Below are 15,125 nucleotides of genomic sequence, written 5' to 3'. Positions count from 1 at the left end.
AAACCAAATAGATCCTTTTTCAAAAAATCAAATTACATCATTAGAACTGTAGAACAAAAATACAAAATCCAAAAAGAGGATGAAGAAATTCATCTGCTCTCTGAGAAAAGCATCAGAGAACATATCCTCAAAGGTTTTAACTACCTGCACATAGGTAGTGTTCAAATTGGTATGAAACCTCTTACTAGAGGTCACTAGACGTCGCCGTTCTTCTATGTCTAAGAGATACTAGACATAACAATTTTCACGACTCTCTCTTAGGAACTATTGAATCTAGCTTGAGTCATGGACCAATCTTCTTCAACTGTTATCCGGACTTAACAGTAAGTCTGGATGACAAGAACATTCTTGATGTTCTATTCCTTAACATCAAGCTTCATGGCTATGATATGAAGGAAGGATCTATCCCAATCACCTTAATCTACAGAGTTCAGTATAAGGTTATGAACTCAATCAAATCTCATTTCCTTAAAACAGGTTGTGAAAAGTCTGGAGGAACCACTTTGTTTCTCACTGATAATAAAAAAGCTAATATTATCGTCCCAAAAACTATTCAATGGAATGATATCACTCTACCAGAGAAATGGTCAATAGAAAGAGCTACACCGGCTCAACCTATTGTCACCCCTGACTTCTGTGATGTTGTCCAACACCAAACTGGGCAGGTTGATTTAGTCTTTGATAGGAGAAACTCCTTTTCCCTACCTAGATCGATCAGAACCAAAGAAGACTTTAGATCTACTATATCTAGAAGATCTTTTTCCATGTCTCGAACCAATTCCATCAGTAGAGCTCAACCTGAACCCTCCCATGATGGATCTACAATCCACCTTACTGGTTTTGAGACTACAACACCGGTAAAAACAACCTATCAAATGGATAATGATGACCAGAGATCTACTTTATCCCCAACTTACTCCTCCATTGAAACCCCAAATTTCATCGGAGCAATCAATATAGAGTTCACTATTGATAAAGAATCTCTTAGAAAAGATTTCTATTCCGAGGAATGGACTCCTCAAAGAGAATGGTTCTTCAAAAACTACCAAGGCCAAAATAGAAAGAATATCCAAGAGCGATTCTATAGGTTTCTTGAACTCGTCCAACAAAATATCCCTTTTTTCAATTGGTTCCATGCTTATACCATAAAAAACGGGATTAATTACCCTTATCAAGTCGATGTCATAACCTGGCAACTAAGCGATGGAAAAACAATACAATCAGATGTACCTCCCAAGGCACCTTTTGTGGTTAAAAATGCCCAAAACCGTCGTGTCCTAGCATCCCCGTTCAAAACGAAAAGTGAGGAAGCAGTTACATGGAAGGATATCAAAGATATCATGGAACAGGCCAACTACACAAACAAATACCTTCAGCAATTAGGTGATGAAGCCTATTTCCAACTTTTGAACAAAGGAAAAGTTAAGATGGAAGCTCCCTCTACCTCAGGGATTCAAAAAGAAAATCACAAAGAAAAACCCTTGTTTAAACCTTACCAATTAACGAAAGGCTCTAAACTAAATCTCCAAAATACCCAAGCCGGAAAAGATGCAGATAGCAAGCTTCTTCGCAAGGTTGTTGAACAACTCAAACTTCTCAATACTGTTGTCCAAGATACACCACTAACACCAGAACATCAATATAAATATATATATATATATATATATATATATATATATATAAAAGTCCACTCAATGCCTCTCCACTTCGGGATTTGGGTTTCCCACCCCACCCTTTAGGCTACGCGCCCCAGCTTTTTTTTTTATCCCAAAAGTACCCATCGGTAAATGATTAACCGATATAAATATACACATCGGTTAATCATTAACCGTTATTATTCCTCTGTATGAACACCTTCATACCATTACCCAGAACACGAAGAACAATATCGGTTAATCATTAACAGATTCGTATATTGATAACGGTTAATCATTTACCGTTATGATTTCTGGCAGTTTGATCACCTTTTCACCATTACTCCTCCCTCCACCAACCCCTCCACCATTACTCCTCCCTCCACCTGCCCCCCATAACTCGCCCACACAACCTTATTCCACCATTACTCCACTCCTCCCTCACATTTCACTTTCCCACCACCACCACCATCTCCACATTTTCCACCACCACCACCACCAACACCACCTCCACCAAGGGGAAGCTCTAAACTCCTGGTAAGTATTGTTAGCTTTTTGGTACTTTATCTCAGTAGTTAGTTGTTAGTTTAAGTAGTTAGTTGTTAGTTTAAGTAGTTAGTTTAGTTAGTTAAGTTGGTAATTTAGGCTGCTGTATCGTGAACGGTATCGGTAAATGATTTTCCGTTAATGGGTCGGATTATGATATTCCGTTATAGGACCGGATGTTGATTTTCCGTTAGTGGTTCGGATATTGATTTACCGTTTTGGTTCCAGGGATGACAGAGTCCTTTTTTTTTTGTGAATCACAATTGATACATGCTGCTGGATTGGAAAATTATAATCCAGAGGAGCAACCATCACCAGTTGAACCTCCGATTATATCTATAGATGTCTCTCATTTGTATCAGACTGATCAGGTACTCATTACACAAATTTTTGCATGTTTTGTTTATGCTTTGTTTATGCCTTGTTTTATGCCTTATGCCTTGTTTATCCTAAAACAGCGTTTCCCTTTGAAAGATGATCTAATGAAATGGGTTCGCGACATTTCTATGGCAAATAATTTTGTTTTGGTGACAACAAAGTCTGATAGTGGTGCGAAGGGAAGAAAAGAATATGTCATTCTGGGGTGTGAGAAACATAGTGTGTATATTTCCTACAGAGATCCTGATCTTGTTGAAGGAACGTCAACACAAAAGACAGGTTATCCTTTTAGGCTAAAAGGACGACGTACGAAAGATGGTAAAGGATGGTGGTTGAAGGTGATGGAGGGTAGACACATCCATCTCGCAGCTGAGTCACTACTTGGCCACAATTACGCTGATCGACTGAATAGTGAGGAGAAGGAGGACGTGATAAATCAGGCTAAGACTTGGGTTCCACCTAGAAAGATGTTGGCGTCCTTGAAAGAAAAAGATCCTTCAAACTTGACTACCATCCAACAAATTTATGGTGTTTGTAAGCGGTTCAGACAATCCGTTCGTGGGTCACTGACAGAGATGCAATACTTGCTGAAGAAGTTGGACGGTGAGAAGTATGTTCACTTCGAAAGAAATGAACCCGGATCGGAAGTGATTAGAGATATATTTTGGGCTCATCCGAATGCCGTCAAACTTTTCAACACATTCCCATATGTAGTGATCATGGATTGCACATACAAGACCAGCAAATACAAACTACCCTTGCTCGAGATTGTTGGCCTGACCTCCACGGATAAAACATACTCAATAGCATTCTGTTACATTGGCAGTGAGACCACAGATGACTACATTTGGGCACTGGAGTGTATGAAGTCTCTGATTTCCTACCAATCCAGGTTGCCTAGAGTGATTGTGACGGACAGAGATCTTGTCTTATTGAGTGCTGCTTCACAAAGCCTTCCCACCACTACTCATTTACTATGCTTGTTGCACATCAACAAGTGTGTTTTGGCAAAGTGCAAAGAGTATGTTGGCACGGATGATTTTGCTCAAGAGGTTATGGACAAGTGGGCCGAATTGGTAGATGCTCCAACAGTTCCAGAATTTGAAGCTCATTGGATTGAATTGTTTAACATGTGAAAGCTTAAACACAAGTTGAAATTTGCCACTTATTGTTCTACCACATGGTTGGTCCACAAGCAGAAATTTGCCAAGGCATTGACAAATCATGTGATGCATTTTGGAACAACAACAAGTAACAGGTACAAAAATTATGTTATGACTTGTTATATGTATTTCATTTCATAGATTATTACAGTATTAATTCTTACATCCGCGTTGTTGGTTTGCAGGGCTGAAGGTGCACATGCCAGCTTGAAGTTGATGTTGCGGAACAGTAAAGGTGACCTGGCCACATCATGGGATGCGTCGCATAGTTTGACCATCAATCGTCACACTGAGATAGTAGCATCGTTTGAGCGCAGTATGAATAAAATTGATCACCTTTTCAAGACTCATTTCTACACAAATATTAGGGGATTTGTGTCAATCAAATGCCTGAAACTCATTGATGCTGAACTGACAAGAATGTAGTCCTACGGCGGCAGATGCGATTGTTGGAACATGTTGTCATGCATTTTGTCAAAACAACCGATTGTCGAAGCAGATGCCGTGGCATCTGATCTCGTGAAGCTAGGGCATCAGTCCTCAGCTTGTGTTTCTGTTGTGGGCCCTCTGAAGATTTACTGAAGATATGTTTTTGAGTTACTTGAGGAGCAAGTAGCTATTCCATAAGGGTTTATTTGTTGGGTTGTTATTTGTAGAAACAATCTTTGTTAAAAGATTGGTTTCTATCTTTGCTTGTGCAATAAGAAACTGAATCTATCAAGATTGCGTTTTGAATTGCTGTTACTGCAATCTGTTTCTTCAGCCCGTGCCAACCCTAAAGCCCATGCTACCGCTGCTGAAGTCTATAAAAGGATGAAGACCTAAAACATGAAAGTAGTCGAAGCTGATAGAGAAAGATCGAGTGTTTTAGGATTTGTTAATTGTGCTTTGTCCTTTGTTGGTTGTGAATCTGTCTTTGCTCACTGATTCTATAAAGCAAAGAGAGATTCTGTGTGTTTGATTGCATTCAAACTCTACTTGTTCATTGTGTTTACCAATCACTGTGGCAGTGATTGAGAGGAAGTGAGAGGGGCTCTCATACTTAGGTTGAGATTCTAAGTAGAAATACACTGGGTAGATTAGGAAGTGAACTATGAACTGAGTTGTTCATGAGTGTCTGTAATTCCTGAATCTTGAGATAGTGGATTTCCTTTCTTTGGGTGCAAACCCTCCAGACGTAGGTGAAAGTTTTCACTGAACTGGGTTAACAATTACTGTGTGTTATTGTTTCTGCTGTTAAGTTTTGTTTTACTGTAAAGCAGTTGTCGAACCTCTCGTCCCAGCATCGTGCAGGACAATCGGATAAGAGGGAACCTGAATTTACAGCGATTGCTTATTGAGAGAGACTCATGGACTACCTTGCGGTTGTCAACCACTCTCCTGTCAACTACTTCCAATTATTTATATTTGTGATTCAATGTGACATGTTTGTGAACTTGCTGATTATCAGAGGATTCCGTACAAGGCCATTCATCCATTCTAGAAGAGCCTAAGTTGGGAGCATGTACCTGTTGCAGATACTGGCAGCTCAGATATTTGCGGACTAAACCATGGAGAGATGCACCCAGAAGTTGAGGCATTGACACGTTATTTCCATTCTTTGGATACTGGAGGGCAGAGTATGGTAAGGAGGAAGCTTCATGCGATATATTGTCCTGAAAGGAGTACACTATGTACTCCTGAGCTTCGGATAAAGTCCAACCGCACTCCTAAGTTGAAGGAGAGCAAACCACCCAAGGGTCGAGCAATAGGATCCTTGACTCGTGATCCTTCAGTGTTTGAACTTACTGACAAGAAGATTAAAGAGGAAAAGAAGTCTTCACAACCAGCAAAGAGGAAGAAGCGTGTGAAGAAGTCTGATACAAGCCATTTCATGTGTAACTTTACAGCCTTTCTAGCTGTGTTAAGGTCAAGCAACCATCATCACAAGCAAACAAAAACAAGAAACAACTTTCCTAATAACAACACATGAAGAATATGAAACTCAAATCTATCTTGATCTTTTCCAATTCTCAACAAATCAGCAAAGTAATCCTGGAAGTTAAATACATGCCATGGTTAAATATTGGAAATAAATTTTGGAAGTCTGCACTGTCATATCGGAAATTCATTTTCCATTATCATATCGGAAAATCATTTTCCATTATCATATCGGAAAATCATTTTCCGATATTACAGTGAACCCAGAAGCAGACCCAAATGCACCCCACTCGTGCCCATACTCATTTCATGGAATTTCAGGCAACAAAACACAACAAAACCTACCTTTAATCACAAATGCACTACCCTAGTGTTCAACCATTGACCTAATTCAAACTTGAAATGTGAGAATCATTGAAATCAAAACTTACCTTTTGAATGTAATGGAATGGGTCTTTGAGGGAGCTTTGATGATGATTAGAACCGACCTTTGAGGGAGATTGAAGTGCTTTCAGAGAGATTGAAGAGGGTGTGATTTGGGGAGGGAAATTTGGGTTTTGAAATAATGGGTTTCAAAACCCAAACTGTCGAGTTTATAGGTTTTAAACACGATCGGTAAATGATTACCCGTTATAGTGTCGGGTAATCATTTACCGTTATTAATCAACTGGTTTTTTGGTAATTTCGCCCCTTCAGGTGGGGCATGGGGCCTAATGAGTGGGGTGTTAAACCCAAATCCCCTCCACTTCTCTCAGTGCCACTCACCTATTCTCTACCCCATTAATGGCTCAATTGAGATTTTTCGTGGGTATTTTCTCAAAAGACTTGCAGTTTCTACAACTATGCAAGTATGCAATTGAATTATGTTCGAGTAATAATTGACAAATCACAATTGAATTATTTTCAATTTCTGGTTTTCAATGTTGTGTGCAGATCCAATTTTAATTTTCAATTTCAGTTTCAAGTTTTATCATGCTATTTTAATTTGCAAGGCCTCCAACCACTCAGTGCTGTGTACGAGAAAGAAAACAAGGAACAGAGAAGAGGGGAGAACGAAGTCTGGCGAGAATTTAGATGCAGCTTGTGGTAATCACAGAGGGGAAAGTAGAAGGAATGCAACGACAGATCGGTGGCCATGGTTAAGTGAGTTGTGCGAGAGAAGGGAACAGGAAAAAGAAATGCGTGTGGGGTTGAGATATTAAGGTTGGAGAGTGTGACGTGTGATATTTTAAACGAGATTAAATCTTATCCCTTCATGAACATCTAACGATTATTATTAAATGCTCTCATCTCTCATCATAAACCGCTCCTCTCACCCGATACGCCCCTATATATTTATATATATTTGTTTAGCCTATATTTTTACTGTCCCACACATATTTTTATAACTTCAATACTTGAATTAATTATTGCTACAGAAAGAAATAATTTTTCATGTTACTATAAGGATGAAAGGAGACCATAAATGAACACAATGATGAAATCAAACCGGAAAAAAACACTGATTGTAGAAAAAACAATCCATCTTCTGCTAAGTGTGCTCGTCATAGAAAATACCCGAAATCTGGTCAAAAGGGAAGTGTCTACGACATTCTAAATGATTCAAATCCAAACCATGAGAATCCAAATACAATTATTGATCATCCATTAGTTTCCCCTGGATTTGAAACAATTGATAAAAACATTCAACAACCTTAGATCCGGGAAGAATAGAGGAACCATGAAGAGCAAAGGAACTTCGAGCAACAAGAAGATGATTCAAACACTCTTAAAGTGGGACAAACCATTTATGGTATGTTTGAGGGAGTATCAAGGAGAATTTTGGATCAATATTAAGAATGGAGATTGTTATAACCCTCATTTTATGGATTTCTCTTCATGGTATAAGCATATCACATGTATAATGAATCACTATTATGGAGGTCACTGATTCAGATCACTACCACTGGAATTCTTCCCTGTTGTTTCCCGACGAGCCACGAGATCTAAACCAGTGACCTCCCTCCCATCATATTGACAGATATTAATGACTCAGTAAAATGTTAGAAGCTTTGCCTTAAAGAGAAATCCATAAAAGGAGGGTTAGAACAACCTCCATTATAAAAATTGATAAAAAATCCTCCTTGATACTTTCTCTCAAATAAGCCATAAATGCTTTGTCCCACTTTAAGAGTGTTTGAATCATCTTCTTCTTGCTGCAAGTTCCTCTGCTCTTTGTAGTTCCTCTGTTCTTCCCAGATCTAAGGTTGTTTAGTGTTTTTATCAAATGTTACAAATCTAGGGGAAACTAATGGATGATCTATTAATGTATTTGGATTCTTCTGGTTTGACGTTGAATCACTCAAAATGTCTTAAACACTCCCCTCCTAGCCTGATTTTGTGTATTTTTTGAACGAGCACGCTTATCAGAAGAGGGATTGTTATTTCCAGTTTTCCACTATCATTAATTTTTTTTTCCTTTTTGATCTAGTCATTGTGCGTTCCTTTATGGTCTTCTTTCGTCCTAGTAGTAACATATTTTTTTTCTTTCTTTATGAATAATTACTTCAAGAATTGAAGTTAATATATATATATATATATATGTGTGTGTGTGTGTGTGAGACTATTAAACCATAGGTAAGTCAAACATATATCATCAAACTATCAGAGTATATACAACAAAAGTTTTCAGTTTTGAAATCAAATGCAGATAAATTAGCCAAAAATAATTTTGAAAGCTTATAACATGTTCTTGATACCTCACATTTCCCATCTTTCTCACCACAACACCCTGTATTCAGACCGTCTAAAAGTTTTGAGCAAAATGTCTGAATACGGGAAATGTTTCAACCACGCTTGCACCTATTATAATATACACTTGATCTGCAAGTCCAAATCCCCAGAAAAAGAACATAAAACATTATGGAAAATAACATTGTTCCATGGCATCCAAAATGACCACCAAATTTCCTATGGAATCAGTGACCACAAAACATGATTCTTTTTCACATGCAATGGTTCTCGTAGTGCAAGATAAACAAGCAAACACAATAATAAGCCCAATAGGGAATATCAACTATGCAGGAAAGATAATTATTGAACATTTTAGTTTGAGCACATAATTAGGTCACCTAGATAGAATCAAGTCACCATACAAGTCCAACACAGAAAAGGAAGAGAGAAAAGATAATAAGGCAAACTAATGAATAATGGCCGAAATTTCTAAAGATAATGATTGGAAACACTATCTAAAAATTCTGATATCTTCGAAATTAATTTTGAGTTTTTTTGTTGTCACTTTTGCAACGCATTAAAAATCATTAAAGCTCGTAAGTGAAATTTTAAACTACTATTATATGCATTAATTATTGGTCAAGACTATAAAACAATTGGTGATGGAAAATAGTGCACGTTGAATTTAAATTAAAACTATTCATCATGAAGAAGAATAAGACGAGTCATGATTATTAGTGAAAAAAAATGACCAACTAAACATGAAGCGAGATCATGGAACTAAGATCAGCTTCTTGAAAATGAATACAATATTGTAATAGATCATCGACATTTTCTTCAGAGATAAACATACAAAGCATTTGTCAAAGAACTTGAACTTTTGCACATCTGATTTAACATCGAATTAAACATTTAGAAACAATTTTAATCAATAGAGTCATCACATGGAATAAAACACTCAAGCAAAAATTGAAAGTTAAAGCAAATTTCATTTTAGCATTTCATCAAATACTTGAAAGAAAAATTATCACAACATGTTGAAAATGATGTTTCCGATACCCACTTCCCTTCACAATCACAAACACACTCCAATCCAATAATTTAAAGTTTAATTGTTTAATCCAACAGATTTGGAACTAGACCACAATTCTTAAAGAAAGCTTATAGTATGCTACACAACAAACTATATTTATGCAATCATACTCACAAAACCATCAGACATTTCATCAATCAAGTAAAAAGGCACGCATATACAAAAAATAGGGCTACTAGGTCTTATGTTCAAAAGCTGATAATCTAAAATTGAAAGAAGTAAATGAGAGTAGAGGTTAGAAAATTTTAAGGTGCAAAATCATAAAAAATAAACCTGTAGGAGAGAGATCACAAGCGAAGTAGGGATTTTGAATTGGCCTTTGTGATCTCAAATCTGAAGCTGAAGAGACCTATACACATTTTCTACGTGAATCAGAATATCAGTAAAGTGGATTCCACCCTAGTAAGAGTTCACGCTCCCTCTTCGTTCCACACCGTGTTTGTTCTTTTTCTCATCGTTACAGGTCTCGCCATCATGAGCTTCACGACCAACTGTCATGATGAAGTTTAGATATGGTTTGTTCTGCGTGCAGTCAAATAGTGCGGTAACATTGGGGATCTCACAATCCCAGAGATACCCTAGGAAATGCCATCAATTGATGATGATATAGGCTTGGTGCGTCTGTTGATGATTCATCGCCTTGGTGCATGTTTTGATGATGATTTTGGTCAAGAAAGAAGAGTGGTAAGAAAGTTATTCGCCCCCATTTCCTATCGCATGTATGGGTTCATCTAGATCTCATGACCCAGAGGAAACTCAGGGAAGGCCAGTATATATGTGGAGTGGGGATTCTCAGATCTAGGGTTTGTGTAGTTGTTTCATAGCTGAAGAGAGAATCTGTCTTCTTGAGTCATGGGTCTCGCCTTTTATAGTGGGGTCGTACCCCTAATCCTATATCTATTACAACATGGGCTCTAAAACTACTACATAGGCCTTTTATCTGGTTCGGCCCAAACTACAGACTACTCGCCCTCGCCATAAAAGAGATCCAAGATAAGGTGCAAACAACCCACCACAACCCCTTACCTCTCTACAATATTATCCACCACACCACTTTGAATTTGCACTCAATCATGATTGATTTCTTATAATTTACCTTCAAACCAGAACAAAGAACAAAATATTCTAGAAAATCATTTATCTCCTTCAATTAACATGGAGCACCTCACAAAAAACATGCATAGAAACCGCATACAGAAGGTGATTAACACACAACCCGAAACTAATATTAAAGCCACAAGGGTTATCCCCCACCGCTAACTGGTTCCACACAAACGACAACACATTCACGTAAATATTGAAAAAAGGCAAACTTAAAAATGCTGGTTGTGTTTTAAACAACAGTCATGCCCCCCACTTAATGACCAATAAAAAGATGCTTAGTGGACTAATATGCCACGTCATTTGTTTGACTATGTTCCAAATTTGAATCCTAAACTTCTTAAAATTTGTATTTTATCCCCAACTTTTTGCCAATAACAATAATAAAGACCTGTTTGAAACTCAAAATTACAAAAATTCATATCAAAACACAGATCATGATGGGTCTGAGACTGCAAATGCCATGCTCAATGGAGGTCCTGGTCGCAGGGGAGGTCGTAAGCGGCAGAAGCAAAGGTCGTAGGCGGTGATCGTAGTGACTGGAAAAGAAGAAGGGGAATAACACCCATTTGTGCAGATCTCGTGCTTGCGGGAACACCATGGCTTCAACCTTCAGCTGGGTGCTTCAAGAGTTGCTATAGATTGGGGGTTTGTGGGTTGATTTCTTTGTTTTATGGGATTAATTTCATTCAATTGCCTTCTTCGACCTCCAATTTTAGTTTCGACAGGGATCCTTCAAAAATCTCTACTGGGATCCTTCAAAAAGCAGACAAGGAGTGTTTTTCTGGTGGATGCAACTTGCAAAGCAGAGGGTTGGGAATGAAAGGAGAAAAAAAAGAAGGATGGGGCTGATGAGATTAGACTTTGTGGTGGTGGTTCATGATGATGATGGACATGGAGAATGGGGAAGGATTCATCGATGAAGAAGATGAACAGATTATTTTTTTGGAAGAAAACAAATTAAGTTTTTTTTTTTAAAGAGAAAACAGATTAGGTTTTTTTTTTGAAACAAACAGATTAAGTTGTTTTACCCGAATTTGAATATCATAAAACAAACATTTAACTTTTTAATATAAATATAAAATTCACAATACAAATAGTTGAGGGACCAGATTTCAAATTTCAAAAGTTATAATGACAAGGCAACTCATTTACACCAAGGCATCCATTGATTGGGTAATTGAGAAACAACATTGTAACCCCCTCTCACAAAACAGCATGTAAAAGTTTGCCTTGAAAAAAAAGTGACAACATATACCTTCTTCGCAATGACTAAATTAAATTATAATATTACCAAATTAATTTGATTAATTTAATTTTTAGTCAATGACTATTATTTTATTTATAATACACCATTTATCTTAGTCTATTAATTTACCGATAAACAATTATTATTTTCATTTAATATTTTCTGAAAAACTTTAATATAATTGAATATTTCAAGAAATTAAACATACTGAAGAATGTGATTTCACTCTATATTTCAATGCAATTTTTGTTTTTTAAGCGATCTCTTTTATTTTATTTTATTCTTATTCTTTTTTCATTTTTCTTCAATTATCTTCAGCTTTTTTTTCTTCAATTCAAGCTTCTTACTTAGAAAGTCGTCTAATTCTTTAAAAACCAAAATTGACATTTAAAATATTGGGTTAATGGTTAAATTAATCTTTAAGCTTGTAAATGAGCTTGATTTTAATCTCTCTAAGGAAAATCAAATTCGCTTATAAACTTAGGGACAAATTTAACCATTAACCCTAAAATATTTTCACTGAAAAACCATAGATATTGGACTCGATTCAATCCTCATTATAATTCTTAGATTCTCATTTGTTTATAAAAATTAGAGTAAATACATATTTAACTAAATATTATATAATGAGCCATTGTTTACATTATATATTTTACTTACTGTGTGCAAATGTTCAACAATATTCGGCAGACTGTAACTCGTGCATAAACATTTTTCAATGAAATAGGTCTCTCATTGTTTCGTGGAGCATCTTTCCCTCCAAAGACTTCCTCTTTTATTCTCTGTTTGAAATGTCAATGTAGAAAAGAAATAGAAAATGATCTCCACTTGACCCTTTTAACCTTTGAAATTTTTATTTAAGCACATTATATATATTGAAGTTTCACACACGAACCTCACCATTTTCTTTCTTTCTTGTAATGGCAATGCACCTACTCACATCAGTGGTGACTCCTTTTACACGTGAATATCACAAAATTCAATTTTAGCGAGTTCTAGGTGACCCAAACCATTAAATTATCAAAAACACATCAAATTCAATGTTTATCTGTATCTCTGAGTATTATTACAGTATAATCTATTTTCCTTATAACAAAATTACAAAAACACAACAAAATATGAGTCCGTTATTGATTTATAATTTGATTTATATATGATCTTGAGGCCACCAATGATGCGGTTAGCTAAAAATATCACATCAAATTTAAAAATAAAATAAAACCTAACATTCCAAACAAATTGCTAGTACATTTCAAGTACAAAACGTGACTCATGTGGTTGAGCACGTTCAAGTATAGCCCAGAACTATATCCTAGCTTCCTAATAAATTGATTTTTCCATGACCTAATGGTTCCATCACTACTTTATCTTGTGAATTTGATTCATTGAATCTAATGCCGCCACCGCCTACATGATCACTAGCCGAAAATGAGGACCAAAATTTGCATTTTTTTTTTCCATTCCCATTCTAATTTTGGAAGCATAAAGCCAACCTTTAACTAGCCCAAAGAATCCCCACCTATTTACACAAATTGCAACTGATCATCACAAATATCATGTAACATTACCATTAACATTCCCGGTTCATTTCCCGAAACCGAACCCGACCGTCTGAGCTGGGTACCTGAAACCATATTGGTCCACTGAGTTTGAAAACCCCTGCGTAAAACCATTTGAACCGGCAAAAAAACCGGGATTCTCAACCTGTTGGGTTCTCACACCGCTCTGAACCTCTTCCTCGACCGGTTTACCCATCTTCTCCGAAGACTCCACTTGGCATAGATTTGGGAGCGAAGGGACATAAAGGTCATTGTATCCACCACCACCACCACCACCAAAGTTCATCATTCCCTGGTTCTGGCCCTGCTGAGCCTCTTGATTTACCGGAACGAACCCCGCCGCAGCCAAAGAGTTCAGAACAGAGGGGTTGTTAATGTTAGACCAATCCACCAATCCCAATCCACCACCACCACCGCTCTGAAGATTGTTGTTGAGCCTCTCCCTCTCCTCACGCTGCTGCTGCATCGCACCGCCAACACGTGGCCGCGTGAAGCCGCCGATCTCCGGCAAAGACTCCATAACGTCGTCAAGGTGCGACGAGGAGGAGGAAGACGAACCGTTGCTGTACTGCGTGTACTCCCTGCTCGAAACGGTGCCGTTTGACGCCGCCCTCTGCGCGCTCGAATTCTTCTTGTATATGCGACATAAAACCCAATCATCCAGCTGCTCGCAAAAACAATAAATCATTCAACTAACTTACATAATCAAATAACACAGTAACAAAAACATAGCGAAAGTGTGTCTTACCCTGGAGCCGGTGTTCTTTTGAGAAGAATCGAGAAGGCGATACTCATGCATGATCCAGTTAGTCTTGGTGCCTTTGGGCGCTTTGCCGACATAGAAAACAAGGGCTTTCTTGATACCGACTTTTCTACCTTCGGTGGTGATGATCTTATCCGTTCCGGTGGCTTTCCAGTACCCAGACCCAGCTACCCTGTTGGGTCGTGACCCGTTTGGGTACTTCCTGTCCCTTGGGCTAAAGAAGTACCATTCCTTCTCACCGAAAATCGCTTTGCCTGCAAAATCAATTTTCAAATCAGAACCTAGATTCAAAAAAAAAAAAATCTAAACAAGTGGATTTCAGAATTTGAGAGGCTTACTTGGAAGAACCCATGGGTCAAACTTGTAGAGGTCGATTTCAGCGATGATGGGTAGAGTGAAATTGTGACCAGCGACCTTGCGGCAGAGATACTGAACCAGAAGCTCTTCATCGGTGGGGTAAAAGCGGAAACCAGGAGGTAAACTCAGTTGAGAAAGAGGGTCTTTCTCTGGAATCCCCATTGTCATTCAGTGAAGAAGAAAGAGAGGGGTTTAGATAGAAGATGATGATGCTGTTTGTTTTCGAAACCAAACTAAAATGTTATCTTCTTCTTTTTTTTCTAATGTTTTTTTTTTTCTTCTGTAGAGGGTAGAGATGGGGTGTTATTTATAGCAAGAAATGGAGCGAGATAAGTACAGTCTTACAGTGGAGAGTGGGGTCCACTTGAGTTGCTAGCCACTGAGGAAGCGCCGTGTGTTCCCTGTCCAAAAAGGCATCCTGCAGTCGACCTTATCTCGTTTCTATACGGTCATGGACTCGTGGCCTTCGGTGGGCGCAACATATTAAACCGTAAAAGTAAAAAACAATAAATACAAAACTTTTTTTCTTGATAAACACTAGTAAATAGTCGGCAGCGATGATTCATTCACACTTCATTCTCTTCCATATTATAGTTACATTCTTATGTTCTTTAAAGAGCCTACTACTATAGAATTTTATGTCAAGTTTA

The 15,125-nt window shown here is 37.6% G+C and overlaps 1 protein-coding gene across 1 annotated transcript; it reads right to left on the bottom strand.

Moving 5' to 3' along the window:
* Positions 1 to 12,999: 12,999 nt before the first annotated feature.
* On the bottom strand, positions 13,000 to 14,766 carry LOC130747241 (NAC domain-containing protein 72-like). Its single transcript, XM_057600109.1, has 3 exons — positions 14,457 to 14,766; positions 14,104 to 14,372; positions 13,000 to 14,019 (listed from the first exon to the last, which is right to left on the bottom strand). The coding sequence occupies exons 1-3, from the start codon at positions 14,641 to 14,643 to the stop codon at positions 13,381 to 13,383; spliced, it is 1,095 nt and encodes a 364-aa protein (XP_057456092.1). The 5' UTR covers positions 14,644 to 14,766; the 3' UTR covers positions 13,000 to 13,380.
* Positions 14,767 to 15,125: the final 359 nt, after the last annotated feature.

The sequence above is a fragment of the Lotus japonicus genome, chromosome 3, assembly GCF_012489685.1.
Source record: "Lotus japonicus ecotype B-129 chromosome 3, LjGifu_v1.2".
NCBI lineage: Eukaryota > Viridiplantae > Streptophyta > Magnoliopsida > Fabales > Fabaceae > Lotus > Lotus japonicus.
Note: the sequence above shows the minus strand (reverse complement) of the source record. Positions and strands in the feature narration are given on the sequence as shown.

Excerpts from the sequence above, each read along its gene's own strand:
- LOC130747241 (XM_057600109.1), bottom strand. The coding sequence starts at position 14,643 with ATGACAATGGGGATTCCAGAGAAAGACCCTCTTTCTCAACTGAGTTTA. Across the intron at positions 14,373-14,456 it reads TGACCCATGGGTTCTTCCAA|GCAAAGCGATTTTCGGTGAG; the intron begins GTAAGCCTCTCA and ends TTGATTTTGCAG. Across the intron at positions 14,020-14,103 it reads AAAAGAACACCGGCTCCAGG|CTGGATGATTGGGTTTTATG; the intron begins GTAAGACACACT and ends TTTTGCGAGCAG.